Source organism: Apteryx mantelli, chromosome 4 (assembly GCF_036417845.1).
Source record: "Apteryx mantelli isolate bAptMan1 chromosome 4, bAptMan1.hap1, whole genome shotgun sequence".
Lineage (NCBI taxonomy): Eukaryota > Metazoa > Chordata > Aves > Apterygiformes > Apterygidae > Apteryx > Apteryx mantelli.
The window spans coordinates 78535494-78560194 of NC_089981.1; the positions used below are offsets into that span (position 1 = coordinate 78535494).

Consider the following 24701-nt stretch of genomic DNA (forward strand, 5'->3'; position numbering starts at 1 on the left):
CCGGAAACCACATGTTTTTTCCATCTGGGCTGATCCTTTGCTTCCACTTCCTGCTCTTTCAGTAATTGTTTGGGGGGGAGGGGGATTTTTTTTTTTTCTGTTCCTACGGTCCTTTTGGGGACAGAGTCCCAAAGAGGAAAGCAGCAGCCCCAGGGTGGCAGGATGCCTGCTGAAATGGCACAGACAAGCAGAAACATCTCCCATCCAGCCCCCTGTCTGCTTGGCCAGGCACTTCCTTCCAGCGTAAACTTCGGCCCCAGACCATGTCTGCCGCCAGGAGATGCCCCCATGGCTAAGCCCGTATGGCCCTCCATGAACGCTGGGCTCCTGCGCAGCACTGAGTGCGAGCACCAGGAGCACCATGCCAGCTCTGGATGCACACTCAGCTTTAAGTCTCTGGGCTGTTTAGGTATTTTGCATTAAACTGTAACTATGAGAGATAAACCAGAAATTGTCCTGGGTGCAGTGACCGAACACTGGGACCTGCTCACTGCCCTGCTCACTGCCATCATGGCTCTGCTTCACAGGGAAGGGGAGTCTGGCAGTAAGGCCAGTCTCTGCAGGACCATCACACATCAATTTTTCTCCAAGGAGGTCAGCTGTTTGGGCCCAGATCTCACCCAGGTGGATTCAGAAGCCTCTCCACACTGAGGACATCTAAGCAAGCATCAGCATGGCTCCTGGCAGCCTTTGAGGATCCTCTGCAGAGGGGACGTGGGACCTGCAGTGCTCCCCCAGCCAATGCCATCTCCCACCATCTCCCAGAACCACCCCCCTTTTCCGCAGCATGCAAAGATCACAAGCAGTGCTGGACTGACACACTTCTCCAGCCAGGGATGTAGGGCACCTCAGAAATCACAGAGGTAGATGAGAAAGACAAATCTCTCTTCTGCAAGCAGGAGACAGGTTCAGAAGCTCTTGGAGGGAAGAAGCCCTCCATGGGCCCATGTCTCCGCACAGATGCTCAAACTGCCCCACTGAAGGTGCTTGACGATATTGCTGTCCCCTTGGAGTGCCGCAGACCTGTGCGTTGTGCTCTGGGATGGGTGCTTTGCCTTGGGAGTGATGCAGGATCTCGCGTACAGTGAGGTGCTGTTGGCAGCCCTGGCCCAGGCACCCCAGCACTGGCGGGCTGCGCTCCCTGACATGCGCCTCATCCGTACCAGCCCGTGGCAATGCCCTGCTCCATGAGCAGAGTTTTCGCATCACCCCTGACTCCTCTGTCCCTGCCGCTGGGTTTCAGAGCCTGTGCTGAGACACGGAGACGTCATGTGTAAGAACCGCAGAGGTCCCACTGGAGGCATGCTCCCTCCGAGCCGCTTGGCAGGAATGCACATAGGCTGCAGCGTGTGCCCAGGCAGGAGCACGTGCTCCTCTACCAGAGGCACCCACTGAGGATAAGGACTGCGGTGACCTCAGAATCCTGGGTTGTCGTTTGTCTGCCCGGCTATGACATCACTGCAATTGCGATGCTGTCAGAAGTCACCCAGCCAATCCGCACTCAGCTGGACATTCCGGGCTTGCACTATCCATGGAATGACTGAGCGGACAGCGAGGCCAGGTGCCCCCGTGTCCCGTCGGGTGAGCCTTTGGGCTGCAGCTTTCCAGCTCAACTCCTCCGCTGGGGTCAGCTTGAGGCAGATGGCATCAGCATTGGGGCATGCCAGTGCCCTGCCCAGGGGTGCTTCTTCTGTGTCCGAGGGGATTTTTCACGTCCTGTTGGCCTGAGCCCATTTTTGCAGTGGAAGGGCAGGCGGAGTTCCAAGCCACAGAGCTCCCTACATGGTCAGGTTTCCGCCTCTGCGCCCTCCCCTTATATCATCCCTGTCCTGAGGCATCCAGAGCAGCAGCAGTGAGCAGTGAGCAGCCAGCAGCAGCGGAGCGCAGCTAGCAGCCAGCACCACAGCCTGACCCTGAGCCTTGAGATCGTACCTGGGATCCACAGCAGAGAGTAAGTCCTTTGTGCATCCTGTCTATGCTGTGAAGCTCAGTGCTTTGCCCTCCCTGCTGTGGGACTGGTACCTTTCCTTCTTCTCCCACCCTTCTGCCTCTCTTTGCTTCTCCCTCCCATCTCACTTGTTGCAAGGCTGGCTAGGGTGAAGGCTCTTTGTTATGTATGGCACAGAGAAACAATAAGTGGAAAGTGCTAAAGGACGTATTCTCCTACAAAGTGACAGATTTTAACCCCACCTTGTAATGATCAAAATAGAGAATAAATCAAACTGCTGTTCCAGCAACAACGAGAAGGACAACAGTTCCAGCTATGTCCTCAGGCTGGGGGACCACAAGAATGTGTGTCTGGCAATTGCATTCTGACAGCTGTGTCCAATTTCTGTCACTCATCCCCCAGATTACAGGGCATGAACCCAAAGTGCAAGGAGTGACTCCTGTTACGCTCTTCCCCACTCCCCAGTCTGGACATAGGTCTTCGGCACAAAAGCATTCTAATCCCTAGATCCTGGCACCAGGATCTAGATTAAGTTTAGCACTTCGCGTCCCCCTCCTCTCCTGGATTTGTCTCCCTTAAGCAGGAAATGGTTTGCTCCTAAATCACAGGATAAATATTGGGTTATGATACACTTGGCCTGACTGCGTTGGCCGAGCACCCTTTCAAAGCCTGGTACCTATGTCTCAAACAACTCCTGCGCCCTACGCACTGCTGGAGTAGCCGTGTTGAGCTGTTGCACTTCTGCATTGTTGTGCTCAAGGCTTTGGGGACACAACCAAAAGACAGGGAAGTCCCGCTATGGAGTCACTTCTGCACCTAGAAGCTGCCTCTTCCCATAATACGTAAGAACCTGTCTGTAATTCCCTTATACCATTAGGCAGCTGTCCCACATCCACTACATCCCTTCCCGGAGCATTCAGTGAAGGTTGGTTTCAAGCTCAGAGTTCTCATCCTCAGCATATTTAACATAGGACTTCTTGAGGCTACTGCAAAGTAAGGAAGAGACCTTCTGTGGTTAGAGCTGCTGGCTGATCTAGAAACCTTGTTCCCTCAACATCACTCCCCAGATCTCAGCAGAAAGCATGAAGAAGCAGTCATTTTCCAAAGTATTCAGCAGCCTGTCCCCTGCCAAGGGACTTCCAGGCTCGTCACTTCAGATATAGTTGATCAAACAGGAACAGAACTCTTTGGGAAAATTAGGTTTGGGTTTGCTAATGGGCCAGTGACCCTTTCCGTAAAATGAAGCCCTGCAAAAGCCTGAGTGCAGGATGTGGCTTTGGGAATAGGAACATTAAAACCAAGTCCTAGACAGCAGCAGCTTGTTTTTCTTTCAGTGGTGTTAGTTGTTTGAAAAGACACTATGTAGTTTCAAAGCAAGAGTAATATATACTATATTTTCCCTTCATGATTGATATGATGCTTTTGCAATAATAATATACATACATAATTTTCTCTTCTCTTTTGCTACTTGAAAAATTCTCACTGCTTACAGGAGACCAGTTTATAGACTATTTTCAATTGTGCTTAAATAATTTAGGGAAATCAAGACCTCATTTAAAAGTGACTAAGGCACCTGGGAATCCTCAGCCCTTTCTATAAGTATTTTATGTCCCACCAGTTGAGGGTGGGCTAACACCACAGGTAGGCGCCCTCACCTTAGGGCTAAACCTGCCAGCCAGGTAATAGCAGCAAAGAGGCAGGACAGAGCTTTGCACAGCCTGTTCAGAGACTGAAGGCACATATTTAGGTGAATATTTAGATGACTGTATGACTGTATCTACGTTGTTCTTGAGACAGATGATACATGGTTTAAAGTCACTTTGGATCTCTCACAGCCAACCTGTGTTTCGTTGCACAGACAAACCAGAAGACCACAGTAGTTCAGGTTCCCCTGAAATCAGGGAGGTTCAGTACTCAGTCAGGGCAGAAAGCGATTCAGGTCCTCATCTTGCAGTGAGCCACAGACAAGTAGACAGGCCCAGTAGCAAGAGCCAGCAACATCACCTTGAAACACATGGTGACCTTCCCAAAAATTCAAGTGGAAAACTTTTTCAGGGAGCAGAGCTTGACTAATTACAGACATGAAATGGGCTGTGCACAAAGGACGTGCACCGGGAGAGCTGCAGTGCGCTTTGCCAAAACCATCGGGGCCCAGTTCAGCTCCCAAATCTGAGACACCTTGCACCATGCAAGATGCCTCAGCACACTCCACCTGGTCTGCCACTGCCATTCTCCTTAAGTCCCCTAGGTCCCCTGTCACCCCCCCAGCTGCTGTTGAGGCCTGGGGAAAGATGCACACATTGAACAGCACAGTAAGATTTCAAGGGGAGGATGTCGATATCCCACTTGACCTATGGGCTGTGATTTCCTGGTCAGAATCAAAGGGGGAGCCACCAGCTTCATGGAAATCTCTGCCCAACACCCAAACCAGTTAACAAAAATGGGTAGGAAAAAAAAAAACACTTTTGTCAGGTCTTCCCCTCTTGGGACAGTTGGGGCAGTTTGACAGACCGGGAATGGCATCTCAATAGACTCTTTATTTTGATTTATTAGCAGATTATTTAGGTTGTCACTGAGTAGTCCAAGGTAAACTAAAATCTGAGCAGCCACGTAGCTGCATGCACTGCTTTATTGGTTCAAAAGGTAGTGTGAGCTGGTGCGGTTCTCTCAGGTGGACAGGGGCTGCATCACTTCCACGGTGATCAGAGGGCAGAAGAAAAGGCTGCAGAAATGCAAAGAATAAATTGCTAAAAAACTTCAGGCTTCTGAAAGAATGAGGAAGAGCGGGGATTTCTGTTAAAACAAGAGAGACATAAGTCCTTGTGACCTAGGATGTCAGTGGGCTGGAAAGGAATAAAAATCCAAACAAATTTCTGATAATACTGGCAGCAGCTTAGGAAAAAAAACAGTCAAGAAAAAGGTCAGCAAAGATTGCAGAATAAGTAATTATTAAATTTCTTCCCTTGAGTGCTCTTCTGACATGCCAAGAGCCACCATTAATGAATGAGCTCATTCCTAAGCATGCAACTTCTGTGAAGATTGTTTATGGCAAATGGTTAAAAGAGGAAGCCTCCCTGCTCAGAGCCCAGGTTTTGTCCTTCCGTCTTGCATCTCTGATTCACCTCATGCCTGCCCATCATGCTTGCCCTTGCTGCCCACCCCAGGAGAGCTCCAGCACGGAGATATGCAAAGTGATGCCCCCCTTCCAGAGATCTCGCCCGCAGAGCGAGGCAGCCCAAGCACCCGCCGTTTCCCTTTCTGACCACTCACTCAATAGTGTGGGGTTGCATGGCCCTCGTTGCATGGGTCTTTGACATAGACTAGAATAGCAGGGGATGCTAAATGTGCTCTGCTGCTGATCTGGTTACAACCTGTATGATGAATGTGCTGTGTCAAAAATAATTGGATCTCTCCTGCCACAAACTATGAATAGCATGACTTTTTATTATTATTAAATAATATTAATAATGATGATGATGATGATGATGAATGGCTGGAATCTGTCTAGTCATGATCTTAAATCGTTTAACTACCCAAGAACAGAATATGAACTTTGTTTCTGGGAAATGGTTCAGCATTTCCCGAAGTATTAAATGCTAAAATAATTAGGAGCCTTCTGCAGCTTTAACAAGCTTTTATTTATGAGCAGAACATAAACATATAAGAGCAGCCCTTAGCAATCTGACCCAGCTTTGCCCTCTGGGTATATCCGGCTGCTGCAGAGGTCGGGAGCAGATGCTCTGGGAGGAAAGCAAGAAGTAGGGCTTGCACAGAAGCCCTCCTGCAGATGCTCTCCTGCCGTAATCAGTGCCACGTCCTCCTCGCTGAGCCTTTCTCGCAGAAAGTTCTTGGCCGGGTAGTGACAAAGGAAAGAAAATGAGTGGGGTGGGGGTTGATACAGCTTGCTGTAAGTGACTGCAGCTGCATTTCAAGACAAAACTGGTCACTGAGGTTTATTAGTACTTCCAGCTGCAGATACAAACATGCACAAAGCAGCAGTGGCAAACTGATGAACGCTGTGCTAGAGCTTGAGCTGGTCAAAAGTGAGTGTCGCTATTGGATTTACAGCCTTATGACAAACAAGAAGGAATGAATTTGGAGGAATGAATCTAGATGCAGAATAGTATTGGGAGGTGTAGGCCGGGAAGACAGCCTTACAAAAATAAGATAAATCCTGAACATTTCTATAGAATCTCTGATGCAGTGATATTTTTTTCTTTCTCCTTTCCTTCTCCATGATAATTCTGATAAAGTGAAGAAATATATCTGTTGTTTCAGCCATGACTCATACTGCTTCCAGGGGAATCCTGATGCTCAGGGTCCCTTTCTGTTCCTGCGCGACTGATGCCACAGTCCTGGGGAAAAACGGCTCTATTGAACAACTACCCAAACTCTCTGCAGCCACCGTTGTGTCATTCAGTGATAGCTGCACCTTAGATTTAACTTTGCACTCTGCCCAAGGTCACAGAACATCTCTTTAGCTTATTTCCTAGAGAAGGCATGCTTTTTAATGGTGCCAGGCTGAAGCAGGTCTCTCTACCACCCGGTTGTTACGACTAACTTTATACTTCAGGAGTCTCAACTAAAACAAAGAGCCAGAGTCTTGCAACTGTTTTTCCAGAAATAAGGATCACAGTTTATATCAACATGATGCATATTGACAGCATAAACTTAGAAGGGTGTTTGAAGATCACCACACTGTGGCCTCATAACTGAAGCCAAATTCTTCCTTTTATTTGCACGCTAATTCTGCTGTTCTTACGTGGTAAGAGTAAGCCAAAACTTGCCTGAGAGTTCTTCATACAGAATTGCATTGGTCTCCCAGAAAGTCACTTTAAAAAAGCGTTGTTGGAACAAGGATTGGAAACTGTGATTCACTTTATTTACTTATAATCAATGATAATAATAATAATTGTTGTTATAATTTAACTATAATGTAAATGCAAAGCTATAAGAATATATTATATGCTGAATATTTATATATAAATAATTTATAAATATAAATGCAAAAGAAGATATGATTACAATAACAAATATATTTATTGCTAACTTTTTGTAGTGCAGGAGCATGCTGGGGCATACAGGAGTCTTGGTGGTAGAGGAGTACTCTGGCAGAATAGTCTCTGCTTAAACAGGGCTAAACCAGCCCAGTCCTGCTGCCCTGTCCATGTTTCCTTCTCAGCTCTGGACATGCAGCAGCCCCCTCACTAGCACTCCCAATTTTACTAGAATTTGCTTTCTGCACAGGCCAGGGCTCACAGCAAAGCCTGGCATTTCAACACAACAGATGAGAAAATTGCTCACAGGTAGGTGAAGGTGCTCATGTTGCACTGAGGTCACCTGGTTTTGGGAGGCTCTGCCTCTGACACTCCTGCCCTTCCTACCACGTTATATCACATTCCCAACAGCTCTGAGCTCCCAGCTGCCGCCTCAAGGAGTCCTCTGCAATAAGGCTGAGCATTTTGTTACTGACTTAATGGGAACACAGGTAAACCAGCAAGGCTTTTGCTCAGCAGGACTAATTCCTCAGTGAAGGCTGTGGCATACTTGGCTTAGCAGGCTAGTCTCCGTTTCATGCTGTACTTGCAAACTCAGTATGCAAGGAGCTACATGGTTGCTTCCACAAACAAATCTACAGCCAAAGGAGCAAAGATCAGGGGAAAATGGCCCTGAGAAAGGTTAGAATTGATCCTGAGGCCATATAAACTTATGGTATTTGCTTTGAATAGGCACAGGCTGCCTACTTGCGTGCAGTGCCCATGGTCACTTCCTCACTTCCACAGCAGTCTCCGGAAGAGCTCTGCTCTCCTGTATCCAGGTAGACTGGAGTTTTCAACCAGGCAGTTCTGAATCACCCTTAAAATCACACATCAATGTTTCTTATGTCATTTATTACACTAGAGAGCTGCTTACGTCCTCTTGATCATCTGAAGATACTTTGCGTGGAGTCCTCCTGCAGAACGGTGTGCATGCCAGATGTGGTCTAGAGCTCCCCACACACTGAGAACCAATTACAGAAACTTTCTTCTTCTAAATGGGAATATGCCTTAACACATTGTGCCATGGTAGATCTTATGCAAAGAGTTATGACCTGACCAATTCTTTTTGAAATTTACAGGCTAAAAAAAAATGATGAAAATGTTACCCTTTCTCCAAAGTGGTCCTATTGGAATACGCAAAGAATCAAAGGATTGCATTGAGGAAAACAGGCAGCTTGGAAACCCTTCGACATCAGTAGCTGAGCAAGTCCCAGTTTGTCCTGAGCCTTCTGAAGACTGGTCCAAGGATCAGGTGAAAAAAAGTGAAAAGCAAGAGGCGGCCTGCAGACACTCACGTACATCTTCCATCACGAGCAATGGGAGCTGCGCCTCTGCTGGGGAGAGTCCTGAAAAGGGGAAGAAAGGACTGATAGGAATCCTTAAGAGTGCACTTAAGAAGAAGAAGGACTCCAAGCCGCTCAGTGGTAAGTGTTGTTTCATCCTCTCTAACACCCTATAGGCTGTAGTTATCCCTAGAGCGGCTGTATAAGGTAGAGAAGTGTTGTCCCCGTGAGAAACAGAGGCACCTCCAGATTACAGTGACTTCCCCAGGGAGCCCAGGGAAACATGGACTGAGGGACAGTGACCTCAAATCCTAGCCCTTTGGTCACTAGGCTGTTCTTAGTCTCCGCAAGGAACTACAGCTTTGCATGCCTTCCATCCAAAATGAACCTTACTAGCTCCTCTAGTTCCAGGGTATGTAGAGAGGTAGAGAAATACCTGCTCATAGAAACCCAGAGCTGCAGAGAACCCCGTGGCCCATCCAGGCCTCACATGCCACCTCACGTGATGTACCGCATTGCCTGTTCACAGACACAGCAAGCTGTACCTTAGAATAAGGCCAATTTTTGTTTATACTTCCTTTACCGGGAGGCTGTTCCAAAGACTCACTGTTTTAGTGCAAATTATTTCCTTTCTAGACAAGCCTATTCCTGGCTAATTTAGATCTCTTTCTACTTGTGCCAACTATTATCCATAACTGGTGGTTTTACCTACATATATTCCAAGGGATGTATTTATCCTCCTCGGCCTTTATTTTTGTCAGCTAAATGAGCCAAGCCCCCTTCGTGCCTTCGTTCTGACCACTACATTGTGCTGTTTCCAATGTCTCTTTTTTGAAATGAAGCACCCAGAATTTAGAAAGTATTTCAGGTGAGATCTCACCAATGCCTGGTGCAGCAATGTTACCGTTTTCCTATCTTTACTGAGTATTCCTCTCTGGATATGTCTTTGAATCATATCCGACATTTTTCACAATCAGCTCGCTGTGGTGATTTACTAGTACTCCAGGCAACTTTCTTCCTCCTTCATTTCCATTAATATGTATCTAGCTTGTAGCAGAAAATCTTACCTGTTGCTGAGTAACTTTTGTTCTATTAAATTTGTATATTGTACTTTGTGCTATTAAATTTCAGTTCATTTACTCTTCAAGTTATCCATTTGTTCCTGTATAATATAACAAGCCCTGAGTTTCAATAAAGTCTCTAAATTCTGTGTAACCAGCAGCTGTCAACAGGGCACACCCAACTTTTGTGTTGTCATCACTAAGGTGAATATTAAGTAAGATTAGTTCTTTGATCAATGTAACCTTTCTCCACCCACGGGTTTTAATACAAACCCACATCCTTACAAACCTAACAAAACTGATTTTGGGCCATAGCTTCTGCAATTTAACTAATAATTTCCCAGATCACACCATAGGAAGTGACGGGCTGTAGGTCAGATAGGATAGCTCAATTGTACCTATCTTGCCGATTAAATGAGTCATCCAAAAATTTCACAGGTTACATCATGTCAACCTACTTCGGGAAAACCCATGTGGTATTTCCTCTAGAACTTGTTATTTAGTTACATTATTCTTTCCATCTACATTTTTTCTAAAACTTTGCTTATTACTTGAGGTCATATTAATGGGATGGAATTGGATGGATCACTCCCTCATTTCTCTCTTCTTTAAGTTTAGATATCGCATTTGCTAAATGCTAGTGTCTTCTTCACTGTGATAGATCTGGACTTGAAGTGAATGTACAATTTATTTCAGTATTTTGGAATAATTATAATATTACTCAGAGTCACCCTCCAGCTGTCCAAGAATTTGCCTCAGATCAGGTTGTTTTGATATATTTATTTCTTTTATACCACCCCATTAGACTGTTGTGTGTTCCTCATTACTGGGTTTACTGATAACACTGAGACAATATATTCATTTTGATTTGGGTGCTGCGTTTCCAATAATCTTTCATTTTGACGCCATTCTCAGAAAGCTCTATGTCTTTCCTTTTTCTCAATTTATTTATATAAATGGTTATGCTCTCTTGCTGTTTGTTTTATTATATTTGGCAAATTTTAATGTGAGTTGGTTTGGATAATCCTCATTTTGCTTCAACCCTATTGTCTTCAAGATGATACTGAATAATTCTGTTTTGGCCATAATCACAGAAATACCATAGCTAAAGAAGATAAGACTATTTTTTTCTCTGTGTTCAGAACTGCAGCATATTACCACAGAGTTTATTAGTGCTAATCAGCCGTTTCTCTTAGTCATAGCCCAAAAAAACCCACTTCCATGACAAAATCGCAGTTAAAAAGGAACTGAAGAACTTGACTTTTCTTTCAATATGAGTGATCCACATGCCAGGTTTTTTAGCTGTTTTGCTCTGTTTTCCTTGCTTCAGTCCCTGAACCATCATACACCCTTGGTCCATGTGTCAAATTCCCGTGGTCACTAGCAGAGCAGGGAACGCAATGAGCAAATGCGCTGTACTCGCAGGTTTCCTTTGACGGTGACGCAGGCGACTGCTCTAGTGCCTGGGAACATTCCCTTGTGACTTTTCCTTTCCTTCAGCTCTGCTCCAAGGAGCAACTATATACACTCAAAACCATGGGATTTGCCGTTCCACTCCTCCCCTTACTCTTTCTCATAAAACTGATAGAATATCCTCAGGCCTACTAAAAACTCAAGGGACTTTTGAACCCTTGTATAGCAGCCCAACCACTGCAAGGAGATAAAAAGAGTGAACAGAACTAAATCTTGGAAAAAATCATGGGTAGCACCGGAATATCTGTTGTATATAAAACATTGGTGGTAGATATTCAAATTGCTGTTTTCCCAGTTAGGGGTATGCATGGAATAATCAGATCTTTAAATGCACAGAAAGATTTTCTATATGGTGAAGGAGTCTAAGAGCTAGCATTATAGAAACATAAACATAAAGAAAATAGTAATCCAGAGCCATCATTTGGTGTAAAACAGAAATTTAAAGCTTCGCTAATGGGTAATGAAAGGTTGTTCTTTTTTCCCCAGTCAAACAAATCATGGATCTCATTGAAGAGAACAAGTTTCCTGATGCTGCTCAACACCTGATTGTCCTGGAGAAGAGCCTTTCTATCAAAAGTGAGGAGGAATTGAAAACCAGCCAGCAAGACATCGAGTCTGTCTATGAAATTCTGAAGAGAAAAGTCTTTGACATCTTGAAAGATTCTGTACTTCTAGCAGCAGCAAAACCAGATTTATTGCAGCAAGCAGTAGATGCACTAAAAGAACAGGAGAAAGAAGATCAGAATTACTTGTCAGAGAGTCTGCCTGACCAAAACATGCAATCTAGACCTAGAAAATGGAAAGAGGTTTGGATGGCTACAGTAAAAGAGTCTGTAGAGACTCGAATGAAAGATACACGTCGTACTCCAACAACTGAGAACCTCTCTACAGCTGGCCAAAACCTCCTGCACATGGGGAAGACAATGAAAGAAGATTTGACAGTAGTGGTGCAGCTCATTAAACAGCTTTATCCTCCCGAGTTTAATGTGTGCAGCACATATGCAGAACTCTACCACAATTATTTTGCCTCCCAGCTAAAGAAAACTGCTGAATCTCAGCTGGAAGACAAGGATATTTACCTTCTCCTCTCATGGGTGCATAACATTTATCCAAAGTAAGTGACACTTTTACACCTGTGTTTATCTCTGGTGATGAACAGCTTCACTGGCTGCAAAAAACATGCATTTGCTTGATTTATGAATTGGTATCACTTCAGTGCAGCTAGGTTTTGGTGTCTCTAACACTGTGCAGATTTACAGCAGCTAGCCAGGACTGTTGGAAGGCATTTGCTTCAGACCAGTGTTCTTTAAACCAAGATCTCCCACATCAAGCAGGCTTCTGAGCAGTAGTCATACATGCAGGTGCTTAGGGCTTCACTTGTGGGGTAACTTGGTCAGGTCCAACCAGTTGCAGACCTGAACTCGTTCTTAGAAAATTTGGAAACTTAAGCTTTCTGGCCTGCTGGAGCAGAGAGAAGCCAATAAATAACAATCCGAGCTGCAATTATCCTGGGGACAGAGGATGTTGCTTAGACATTACCCACAGTCTGTGCTTTCTGTGGGGTAAGAAAACCAAAGGGTGAACCCCTGTAATAGGACGCCACTAACCAAGGGCTGCTCTTCAGCCACACAACCACTGCATGTTGTAAAACTGAAAAGATTCCATGTTGCTGCTTAATATATCAAATGGAGAATCAAGGCGTCTCATTTCTGAGATGAAAAACTGTGAATATATGTGCAGTGTTTCTTTCACTGTTCTAAAGTCATTAAACCTTTGCCTCCACTTCCTTCTCCTCTTGTTCCACTGTCAGAATATAATGAGCCAGTGTTGAACCTGGATTTTTTCCAGAGCCAATGCTGTGCTCTGGTTCAGGAGGTCAATGAGCTAATTGCAAATTTGGGCAATATTTTAATAGCAGAATCATCACTCTGTAGTCAGTGATGCCAGATGCCATGTCTTGACATTCTGAGAAAATTGGTTGTGATTTGTATCTGCAAGGTTCAAAAAGGAAAAAAAAACAAAAAATGAAAAACAAAACCTGACACACTCGTGTAATGACCTGGGGGGATCATGATGCACTGTGAAGGGCAACACCAGCGGCCCCCATTGCCAAGAAATCCCTTGGCCAAAGGATCCCCTTGCACAAGTTGGAGGATGACTTTCCTTTGGGAACAATACAGAAGTTTTAGCTCCTAAATGCATAATGGTGCAGATCCAAGGAGGAAAAACCCTTACTCAGTTACATAGCTACGTACATCACAGAGTTTCTTCCCATTGCACCAGCGTAAGGAAGATTTGGCCTAAAGTAGAGCATGTTTGGAAAATGGTAGCTGTGCAGAGCGGAGCTCAGCACCAGCATTGCAATATTATCATTGTGACCGAATTGGCCAGAGCAGTGGCTATTTGTCAGGGTGTTCCTAGAAGCAGTGTCTAGATGTCTGCTCAAGGAACACCTCTCTTAATGTTTTGGAGCAAAGGGAGAAGAAGCGAGAAGGAAGGAAGGGCTCAGCTGCACAAAGACCTGGCCCAAGATTCCAGCATTGTGTTAAAAACAGCCCATGTGTGGAAAGCACAGTAGTATATTCATGTACAGCTGGGTCATCTGTGAACATGGGAATCAGGCAATGCTCAAAGTTATTCTTTGCAGCTCAGCAGTGAGAAGCTATTTCCAAATCAGCCCTCTCATGAGCTTTGGCCTGAACTCCTCCATGGTTGGCAGAGCCCTTCCCGGGCTGCTCTGTGCCACAGCTTCCCCCCAAAACACCTCAGCAGCACCTGGGTCAGCCGGCATGACGTGGGGAAATAATAGCAAGGTATAAAACCACCTGCTCCTTCCTCACAGACTAGCCACAAAATGCCCGTGCTTCCTCAGAGAGGGTAGCTGTCGATGGGGAAAGGATGCATCCTCAAGCTAGTCCCTCCCATTGCTCTGAACGCCCCATCCCCACCAGAGCACTGTGGCAGGCGCTCCAAGAGCTGTGGCAGCAGCATGGCAGCGCATGACTCTTCTCCGGGCTTGCTCAGGCTCCCACCCTCACCCCTGGCACAGTTTCCTCTCTTCCAAGTCCTGCCTGAACTAAGGACAATGTACATTTCCATCTGGTTTTCACTGATATCCGCAAAAAGTGTTACTCATCTGCATCAACAACTGTCTTGAATTACACTGCCCTTGGAAAATGTGACTGTTTGGCTTTTTCATTCCAGTGACATAAGAAAAGATCGTGTTTTAGCAAAGGAGTTGGAAAAAGTTAAGCTTGGAAGCCTTTTGCCATCAAGTCTGATCAAAGAGCTTGAAAAGAAATACCTTGGCAGCGAAGAGGTGAGAATCTGTTCAGGCCCTCCTTCTCCCTTTACTGCTGTTGTATGACTCCTTGACTCTCAGAGAAGCTCCAACTTGCCCTGAATGCACGCTTCTCTGCTGTCTGTGTAATCCACTCACCCTTCAGGAAAGAGAAAAAAGCAAGAATGCTTTTGGTTCTTTTTGGAAGACAAAGCAGCCTTCTGCTAGACTGGACTTGCAGAACAAACTCTCTGCTGCCTTCTGGGTAACCCAGCCTCATGCCCTTGGGGTCATCAGAAAATAATTACTCTGTTCTTGTAAACCCTGTGTTAGGAATGTGGGAAAAATCAAACTACAAATCTTTACAGGTAACTTTCCAGCTGACTGTTATGTCCCCAGAGGGAGCTAAAACTCATTTTTACAGATGATGGATTCAGAATTACTTCTAGTCTTTGCAGCCATGCCAGAAACAAATCATACCCAGACCTTGGGTGAGTGCAAATATGTGTGCAGGTCTGCTCTTGAAAAATCCATCCCATTGACAAAAAATCACCTGGTTTGCAGAGAATAACAGTTTCTATAATTTTTGGATCACTCTTCCTTTAATGAATGCAAGAAGTGACCTTATAATACTTCCAAAGCTTTGTGCTTTATATGCCTCAAAACTTTAGGCTAGAATTCTGGAAAATTAGAAGAGAAGTTCCAAGTTTAAATCTAGTCTGAGATGGTTTGTAGATGGGAGGGGTAGGTGTGAGTGTTGCAATGTGCACAAACACAGCAATCAATCAGAGACATATGCCAGCTGCTGTACAGACCATTTTGAAAGTCTTATTGCACAATGTGCATGCAAGATGGATCAAAGCAAAAAAATAAATAAATAAATTTTTTCTGGAGATCATTTTGAGTATCTTTCTCCAGAACTCATAAAATGTCAGCAATGGTCATAGAAAAGGATTGCAAAACTGGGCCCAGTGGATAGTACAGAGCCTTACACACAAACAGTTCCTGGCTCTGGGAATTCAGGCTCTGGCATATGGGGCTGCTTAAGACCTTCCTATCGGTTGCTATCTTCCTCCTGGCATTGGAGATCACCACTTATGTACTAAGATGGCAGCTAGGGATGTAGATCCTGATTTCAGCTTCTCCAGTTCCTACCCTGAAATATTGCCTTCAGTCCACTGTGACGTGTTGTCCTTGCTGCTCTGCTGGGCTATGAAGTGGTGTGGCTGAGGGTCACCATGGATGCCTTTCTCACGGCCTTGTTAGAGCATAGTGATGCCTCAACACACAGCTACATCCTCCTGACCCTGCCTGGGGCAGCCTGGAGACTCCAGTAAATGAAAACAAAGTAAATCTGGTCCTCAGCAAGCTCAAGGGAAACTGGGAGGTGTCACAACACCAAAGGCAAAGCTCTTCCTTCACCCACGCAGAAAGTGAGCTGCCAGGCAGGAGTGCAGAGCTTGCACGTTTACAGGAGAGTCGGGTTTTGAGCATTCAAATTTAGTACCTTGGAGTCTGATGGAGGTGTCTCGTAACAGAGTCTTGATTTCTCAGCTGGGGCTGAGGAAAAAAGTCTACTAAGTGAGACAAATGATAGGTGAGTGAGAAAAACAGTCTGCACAAGCACAAGGCAGGAACTGTTATATCCAGTTTGTGGTAAATGTTGTTCTTTCTTCCCTAAAGGCTACTGTCAAAAACTGTCTGAGCAGATGTTTAGAAACGGAAATTCAAAGATGGAAAAAAGATCAAGAACCTGAGAAACTAGATGGACATTTTCACAGTGAATTAGCAATACTTGCTATCCAGGTAATACAAACTTTTATTATGAATAAAGAATTGCACCCTATATGTATTTAGCATTTGAGACCAACTACAGTCAATTCAGGAAACCCTAGCTATCTCATTAAAGGGCAGAGAAGGAAATGCCATGGGAAATCTTACATAATCTCCTCATCATGAGGTGGCAGTATTTTGTAATTACCAGTGTATTCAGTCATGCAAACACCATGTGTAGGACAGGGACAGAAGGGAGCGGAGGTCCAGAAAGTCTGAGTGGCTTATTTCAGGTAAGAGAATAAGCTGGTGGTATAAGAGAGATCACACCCATGTCTCAACGGTCTCAGTTTGGCACCTGGCAGGAGACAACCTGCCCTCAGGAGCAGCCTGCTGCCTCTTGGCAGTTCGGGGCCACCTCTGTGGTCCAGCCCCAAGAAAAGCTCCCTAAACCAGCTGGGCAGAAAGAGCAGGAATCCGGCCTTCACTTCTTCTTGTGCAGCCTCTTCTGCACTGCCAGCCTAAGCCAAGGTATTGAACGCCGGATAAAGTCAAAGTGGAGAGACAAGAAGCGGGTTTAACCGAGCGAGTGAGCAGTTACTCATTGCAAGCTGGGCTGGCTTCCCGGGAGGGTTTCGCAGGCAGGTCAGTCCTGTCCCCTCACTCCCCCTCCACAGGGACTCCACGGGGAGTTGTCTCCCTCCTCTCATTGCAGACAATTAGTACAGTTTCTTTTTCAGAAATAAACCCTTTGTATGTTAAGGTGGCTGCATTTGGTTTGTGGGTTTTTTTTTTAAAGCAATCATATGACATTCAGCAAAAAAAAAGCAAACAAACCAGCGTCACTTTCCCTACTTTCCCAACCATTTGTTCTTCTGAAGTCTTTCCTTAAGCTTCTTACTTTTTGACCTCTGTTCCCAGTTTGAAAATGGAATTAAAAATTGTCCCGAATGCCCCAAATGAGTGGAGCTGCATGGCGCAGTGCTTGGCTCAAGCCCCGGAGCACGACGCAGGAGAGCCGGGGCAGAAGGCAGTTGCAGCCCCTTGCAGCCCGCCTGCCCAGGTCCCGCTTGCCTTCCTGCCTGCTTTGGTGCCCACAGTCTTGTCTGCACAGCCCACTGCACCCGTCCTCTCCCTCCATAATGCAAAGCCGAATGAAAGAGTCACAGCTTTCTTAACCAGTGGACCTGCCTTTTTGGAGCTTGAGGCATTTGAAATTGTGCTTTTTTTGTTTGCTAGAATATCCATGGAGGCCAGAAGCGAGCTGATGCCCTCAGCGCTGCGTTGGGTGAAGAGATATCGCCTTGCCTGTCGAGGGAGTTAGCCGCCTTTCTGAAAAGGTGCAGTAAGGCAGCTCGCAGCAGGAAAGCGTACCTGGAGTCCAGGCGCAGAGTTACTCATCCTTGTCTCCTCTTCCAATCCCCCCTTTAGCTACAAGGATGCTTTTGAGGACTTTAAAGAGAAGAACAAGAAGCAGAGGTTCTACAAACCTATACTGATTGCAAATATTAACAACTGCCGAAATTTTAGGTAAGAGTCCAAAAGAAAAACTCTCTGCTCCTTGCTGTGCCAGATAGCAGACCATAAGCAAGTGCTGCAGAGCAGGAAGAGGAGGCTCGGTCTGCCAGCAGAGGAAGGCTTGGAGTCGGGTCCCTCCTTACCCTAACTTGGCCCCGGCCAGCTGCCCACGTCTGCAGCACGAGAGATGCCCCCGCCAGCTCAGCAATGACCCTGCTCGCCTGCGCAGCCCCCACAGCCTTTGAGGGCTGACGGTGCTCGCTGGCCCCCCCGGCCGCCTGGGTCACAGCTGGGAGGCTCTTGCATGGCACTTCATGTTATCACAGAGCCTTGGGGTTACTTACCTCGCCGCCAGGGCCGGGGTCATGTTGACTTTAGAAGTCATGTCATTTTAAGTCAAAGGAGGAGATTACTTTAGTTTCTCTGAATTTCTCTTGCTCTCTCTCTTTTTTTTTTTTTTTTTTTTGAGGTTTGGGAACAAATTATTCTGACCTTGTTGATATTTCCTTTCAGAGACTACGCAGAGAAAAACATAGCTGAAAAGGATGATGATAAAGTCAGTATTCTCAGCACACTCAGTGACATTGAAAACAGCGGCTTCGATGTACTGCTCCAACAACTGTTTGCACAGCTGAAGGTACCATGTCTGCATTGGGCATATATATATGTATTGTACATACAGGAATGCTAAATGCATGTGTGCATAGAGCTTGCTTTGAGGAAACTCATCAGATTTTCCTTTTTTCAGCCAATTTATAAGAAGTTTACAGAAAATAAGTGGGATTCCAGCGATGAAATTATGAATGAGATCATTAAAACCACCAGAAAATATATTTCAGACTTCCAGACCCTAAATGACCCTTTTTACAAGGTAAGGCACAGAGAAATACTGGAACAATTTTAGGAATCCAAGCCTGGGTTTTCAGCTCTGATCCTCTGCAACTCAAGTTCCCCTGACCTGGTTTAAGCTGGCAAGTCCTCATGGCATTAGATAGTCCTCTCAAGTGTTTTTTAATAATGTAAATGGGATTTACATGCATTTTACCTAGATTATCCATATGAATCTTAGTCTTCTCCAGCAAAGGCAGGCTCATGTAATTCTGCTGTAGCGCAAAGGCAGAGAAAAACTCCCCTGCTGTAGTAAAAGTGCTGTCTCTAGGAACCAGCCGAAATATGTTCTCATTCATGTATGGGTTTGGCTTAGCAATCCTGAAGCACCAGTGAAATCACACGATTTTGTATTACAACTGTTTTAATTGCCCTAAGGATTGGAGGACATGGATGTAATTGGGGAAAATTCCAAATAACTTAGCAACAGCCACATTTTTAGTGCTGCTGGAGCATATGTGAAATATCACCACACAAAAAATGTTTGCTTTCCTGCCTTTGTCTTTTTAGGAGTTGAAATAAAATTATGATGTTTTGTGTATTAGAGAGAGGAACAGGAGGAGCAGGGTGAATTCCTGTTTCTCTGGAGTACTGCTACTTCTTCTATAACACATGCAGACCTTTTCTCATTTTTAAACTTCCCAGAAGGAAACAACATTTGGAAATTCCCACACCATTACTTTGAGTACAAAGAAATTCTCTGTATCTAGGATGTCACTTAGCAAGTAGGAAGGGAGGTTGGCACTCAGTGCAGTTCCCCAAGTGCAGTCAGCAGCAAGGATTGGGTGTGGCGTGTTTTACAGCACTCAAGACTTTTTGTCCTTCTACACAATTTATTGTGTCCCCAAGAAAAAGCTAGATGGACAGTCCACTCTCTCCCTTTACCTATCCCAAATGCCCATGCTACCTTATTTCTTTGTTATCCACCAACATTGTATCTGATCATGTTATAGTCTATTACCCACTAGGTTATTACCCACCAGAAGCTCGTGAATACTTTCCTTTTCCATTCTTGCCTTTCCTCTGCGGGCTCCCCTGGCTCCAGTGTCCCTCTAGCCCCACATGGAGAACATCTCCCCAGCTTCCAGTCCTCTGGACACACAGATGGACACCCTTCCTAGATGGCCTCTTCCCACTTCCAGCTCCCCTGAGGGGCACAGCCGGCCACGGGGCTGGCAAAGAGCACTCCTCTGCTCTCCTCCTCCAAACCGCCCTCCCTCAGCGGTGCCTCTGCCCATCCCCTCGGAGGTCACCCAGGCTGCCCTGTCCCCACATGCCTTCACAAGCTGGAGGGTTCTGCTGGTAACTGCCCTGTGGCTGCCCTGCCAGTTCAGTGGCAGGACACTGTCCCTGCAACACTTTCTTCCATGCACCCCTATCCCTTAACTATCTTCCAGGTGAATGCTTGTATTCCTGCATCCAGGTATACCCTTCTGTGTGTATGGCCCCAATAAACTAACTGCCCTCTCCTTCCCAACAGGCTGTCATAGAAAAGATCCATGTCCATTTGGTTAAAGAGTACATTGTGAGGCTGCTGAAAAGGAGAGTCAGCCTGAAAAGTCCAGCGCAACAGCAAAACCTGGCACAAAACGTCTCAAAGAACGCTGCTGCCCTGGAAACCTTCTGCACCAACCATGTACGTGAGTATTCCCCGCCTCCACACTAGCATGAGGCACAGGCACAGAGAGAAACAGCGGAAGAAATTTTCTGCAGCCTCTCGTTAACCTTTCCAATGCTGTTTAATTTGCTGGAAAAACACTAGGCAGAGAGAGCTTTCCTAGTGCCAAGTCTGCGGGGAGGGAGATTCCCATACCGTCAGCCTGCTCTCCTCCAGATAGAGAGCACTGATCTCACCCTCCTTTCTCTTGTAAGGTTTGCTTCCTTTTACAAATTTACATCAATAGGGACACAAGATTTAGCCAAATACTGCACTTCTCTGGTTTCAGTACAACTTGCGTGGAGACTGGTTTTTGACTCTTTCTCATCACCCTTGATTGTCCTTTACTCTGCTGCTTTTAGGTCGGGCAGGGGCTGGAAAGGCCAGTCTGGGGTTATCTGGAATACTAGGGTTTCCTCTATGAGATGCTCTTGCTTTCAAAATCACATTTCTGAATGGCTGAAACACTTAGCCTGTTGTGTCATCTGAGATCATCTCTCTCCTTTCATGCCTTTAACTTCACTTGCAAAAAAACGAAGCGAAATCTCATCTTCCCCCACCCCACACACATTTTGCAGGAGAAGGAATAGCAAGTCTAAGCAGTCAGTGTGGGCAGGAGGTTGGGGCCCCGTCTCACGGGGATATCCAACAGCTAGAAAACAGATCCAAGTGGGGCTTTTATCTGGGTTGACAGGAAAATGATTTTGGCAATATCTAGAAGCTAAAGACAGGGTTGTATCCAGCTCTGGGAGAGAGCAGGCACTTGTTAGGTGCATTAGCTTGCACATCAGTCATCGTGCATACCCTGGGGCTGCAGAAAGCATAGACACCCAAGGGAAGGGTAATGTAAGCCAAAAGTTCTGGGAGTGAAGAGCAGAGAGGGTCTGTCCAGGTGAATGTGGAAGCCTCAACCTTAGGGTAAAAGTGAACCCCACATCATCTGAATGAGAGGATTAAAAACAACCAACCAACTCACACAGCTTCTCCGAGGCTGACTGGGGAAAGCCCTGGCTAGAACTGCCTCTGAAAACAATGAGGCCTCTAAAGTCCCTCCTGCATCCTTCTCCACTCGCCAGGACACATCATCAGTAACTGCTTCAGCTGCACTCACAGTTAAACGCAGTTCCTAGGGCTGCGTAGAGGCTTTGGACCTCCGCTGGGCCTGCATGAGGCCACACTGACTGCTTTCTTCTCTGGCAGGGATCTCAAGCCACGTGGTTGAATTCTGCACTCCCAAAACTCGCTGAAATAATCCGACTTCAAGATTCAGGTGCTATTAAAATAGAAGTTGCAACACTTGCCACAGCGTACCCAGACATTCGGTAAGAGAAGCTGAAACAGATTTGCAAATACTAATATGGAATTTTAACTGAGCCTTGAAACAGTTAAATATTGGAGTGGATGAAATTCATATACCCTAAGTTCAGATATAATGGGGTAATGCTCACCTCTGCTAGGTAAGTGCTAAGAGAGCCAGTAAGTAACCAATGCCCTTTTAGCTGGATATATATCTTTCCACCCTGTTTTCCCTAAATGTTCCTTTCCCAAACCTTATAAAGACCTTACCTTGCTCCGGGCAGAGGGGGTGGGGGGCTGCCTGCCAAGCTGTAATAATTCCAACTTCATCAGACAAAAATGAAGCTATTAAAAATGGCCTATTTACATGTTCTACATTCGGGTCTGATTTCCTCTTTTGCCTTGGAGATTCCCTGCCCTACCCCCAGACCTCCTGGGACAGTCTTGGGGCCTCCAAAAGATAACTAACCAGATGCCAGGCTGGCATCAGCACCTGGGCCCTCAGGGAGGTCTCAGCCTGGCAGAAAGGACCAATACGCTGACTGCAGAAAGCTGCAAAAGTTAACACCTGCCAATGTCTCTTCAACAGCAAAAGGCACCTTGAAGCTTTCCTGTACATCAAGGCAAATTTGACACGTGGTGAACTAAAAAGCATCCTGAGCTACTTGGCAGACGGCGCAGTATCCACGCCTTCAGGCGCACCATTGTTCTCAAATATAAACGTGTCCTAGGCCAAAGCCAGCCCTTGGCATCCTTACTGTACAGGACAGTAGCTAAGCTAGTGAAAGCCCCCCAGGGGCAGGGATGGAGACAGTCCCTTGGAGCAATGCTATGCATAGCGTACACTGCCATATTTTCCTACGGAAAGTATTTTGTTCTGACTTGGTGCTCAGCATCTCTACCGAAAGCATCATCCTCTGCGCACAACTGTGAGAAGGCGAGATCCAGCTGCGGGAACGATATCCGGTGCCTCACAGCCAAGGATTGCTCCTCACACCGGCCGCAGTCTCCCTCCAAGGTCTTGGGAACGTGCTGCCACTATCTCCATCTGGAAATTAGCTCCGGTACCCTACCATCTGACTACCTCACTGGGGTGTTGCGAAGGCTGTTTTGCCAGCTCGCCCATTAGCCTAGACCTAGGTGGCACCTCCTACATAGCTTGGTCTCTCTTAAGAAGAGGGTTCTTTCCTGGGAGGGAAAAAAATTGAAGCCAAAATACAGATGAAGCCCCAGCTTGCAGGACTGGAGAGGAGCTGTAGCTCAGACAGCCTTGGACTCCTGTAGTCCTGCTGCACACCAATAGCTCCAAAGATTTGGGTTTGGCTGCGGCCCTGGCTTCGCGACCACCACGCACAGGGGTATTGCCCAGGGGCCTCGGAGGGGTTAACTGGTACCAGATTCCATTAAAATGTTTTGAGCTCTCTATATGCATTACCATTTCCTCAGTTGCTCTTTCCCCTGTTGCTGTGAGATGGATCAGATTTGAAAACATGAATGTGTGTCTGTTTTGAAACTATGTATTTTTTTTACTGCCCAGTCTTTTAGGAAGCAAATTACTTGCCAAAACAAGACTGTGTTTAGCTGTAGACTTTTCCCTTTGTTTTTCTTTATTTCAGCTTCTGTATCAGTCTGTAGAAAGCCAGTCCAGAAGGAAGACGCATAACGACTGTGCAAACCATGAAATTGTATATGTATATGCAAACCATACCAGTTTTAATGTGCCTTGTATATACCACACTAAAGTTGCTATTTCTAACCTTTGGCTGTATATCCATAGATAGGTGTATATCGTTGGTGTATTTTTGCATCCAATTTTATTTTCTCTCAGTAAGAGATCTTCATTTGCAATGTTTATATTTAAACAGTATTCAAATCTGCTAGAAATGTGACTCATTTATTACGTCTCTGGCTGTTGTTTATTGCCACATGTAATCCTATGCACCCCCTCAAAGAGCCAGTTCTTCCACAACTTCCAGTCAACCTGTGTCAACCTGATGAATGTCACCCTCTTGCACCCAGGGCGCGGAGGGTATTGCTGGTAAAGCAATGGCACACTCTGTCTTTGTACTGCATATTGGGCCCATAGCCCGGCTTTCCATGCTCTTTGGAGCAAGGACTGTCATATTCACAATGTTTATGGTATCTGGTACAATGAGACCCAAAGTACCAGCCTCTAGGCACTACCACAGAATCAGTGCAGAATAATAAAAAGATACATACTTGAGATGCATCTCATCCTTACTGCTCTGGTGCGTCCCTTGCTCCGTCTCTGGTTTCTGCTCCTGTTGGTACAAGTTTTTAGGAAATACGGCTCATGATAATTTGGCCCCAGCTGGCACTACTGGCCCAAACTTTGCTCTCTTAGCAGTTGCTACTAAACTTTTACCTGTCATTTTGCTGCCGTGCCCAGTAAAGCAGTTGCTGAAAGGTACTGACACTCAGGGGCTCCTCACTAGCAGCAGCCAGTGGCACAGGCTGAGAAAAGGAGTCCTTTGCAACAAGTTGTAGGACATAATTGTATGTTGTGTGAAATGGTACTTTGGTTTCAGTCTGCTGCCTGGTAATGGAGAGCACAAATCACACACATTACTCTCACACACGCACAAAAACACATATATACACATAATTTAAACACTTTCCACAACTACAATTTAAAGCCAAATGCCAGAATGACTTCAATCAGCAGTACTGAGCACTCATGAGAACTGTCACCTATTGTGCAACATTTTCCTTCCCAATTAGTAAAAGGTCATGTTATTGCTATAAATAATTAATTTTGAATTAGAGGTCTGTTAAGGGGCTAGAGAAATATATCACACAAGTGACTATGCTGGCCTTTAAAAAAAAAAGGATTCCAACTAAGTAAACGCTTGAAGGAAAATAGTAAATCTATTTCTATATCATCATAATTAGCATGGGTAGGAGAAAATACACATTTCATAAGCCATATGCAACTGTGCTGTGCAATTCTTTTCTTCCTGCCATGAAAACTTTAGCTTTCAGCTTTAATGAGGCCAGGAAGCTAATTTATTTATCTTCCTGTATGATTCAACATTTGCAATGCCTTTTATTTATATGTGGCGTATTCCACATAGCCAGGTACCTTCAGGAAGATGTATAGCTTGTGATGTTTGTGTTAGACTAATACTAATAAATTGCACTCCTATAAGCTCACTAAATGAAATATTCTGTGACCAGTGTGTCTGGATTTTCTTCATCACACAACTACTGATGTTGATCTCTGCCCCTACTTAGCAGCATAATAGATAGCAAAGATGAATGAAATAAAATTAGTCTTATAAAACAACTAAGAAAGTTGGTTCCTGGACACGATTGCTGCCACATTCTGACAGGTGCCACACAGGCAAGCATGGGATGCCGGATGGTGCAGCCCATAGAAGAGGGATTTGCTCTGGAGTGCACCCAAGAGTTAACTAGCCCTGGGTGCACCATAGCTGGAGCCACCACACTGTGGGGTTGCTGTA

The 24701-nt window shown here is 45.6% G+C and overlaps 1 protein-coding gene across 6 annotated transcripts; it reads left to right on the forward strand.

Annotated features, from left to right (window-relative positions):
- The first annotated feature begins 1862 nt into the window (after nucleotides 1-1862).
- TNFAIP2 (TNF alpha induced protein 2) lies at nucleotides 1863-23440 on the forward strand. 6 transcript variants are annotated; one of them, XM_013940787.2, is made up of 12 exons: nucleotides 1863-1951; nucleotides 8067-8411; nucleotides 11291-11918; nucleotides 14009-14123; nucleotides 15768-15890; nucleotides 17097-17197; nucleotides 17289-17387; nucleotides 17889-18012; nucleotides 18124-18246; nucleotides 19744-19899; nucleotides 21121-21242; nucleotides 22833-22933. In XM_013940787.2, the coding sequence occupies exons 2-12, from the start codon at nucleotides 8078-8080 to the stop codon at nucleotides 22849-22851; spliced, it is 1944 nt and encodes a 647-aa protein (XP_013796241.1). In that variant the 5' UTR covers nucleotides 1863-1951; nucleotides 8067-8077; the 3' UTR covers nucleotides 22852-22933. The 6 variants fall into 6 exon arrangements, with proteins under 6 accessions (XP_013796241.1, XP_013796239.1, XP_013796237.1 ...); XM_013940785.2 differs by having other exon boundaries at nucleotides 7850-8411; nucleotides 21806-22921; XM_013940783.2 differs by having other exon boundaries at nucleotides 21806-22921.
- The last annotated feature ends 1261 nt before the right edge of the window (nucleotides 23441-24701 follow it).

What these genes read in the sequence shown, in the direction of transcription:
- TNFAIP2 (XM_013940785.2), top strand. Translation starts at nt 8,078, where the DNA reads ATGATGAAAATGTTACCCTTTCTCCAAAGTGGTCCTATTGGAATACGC. An exon ending in GGACTCCAAGCCGCTCAGTG is followed by an intron (nt 8,412 to 11,290) that starts GTAAGTGTTGTT and finishes TTTTTTCCCCAG; the next exon opens with TCAAACAAATCATGGATCTC. An exon ending in ACAGCGTACCCAGACATTCG is followed by an intron (nt 21,243 to 21,805) that starts GTAAGAGAAGCT and finishes TCTCTTCAACAG; the next exon opens with CAAAAGGCACCTTGAAGCTT.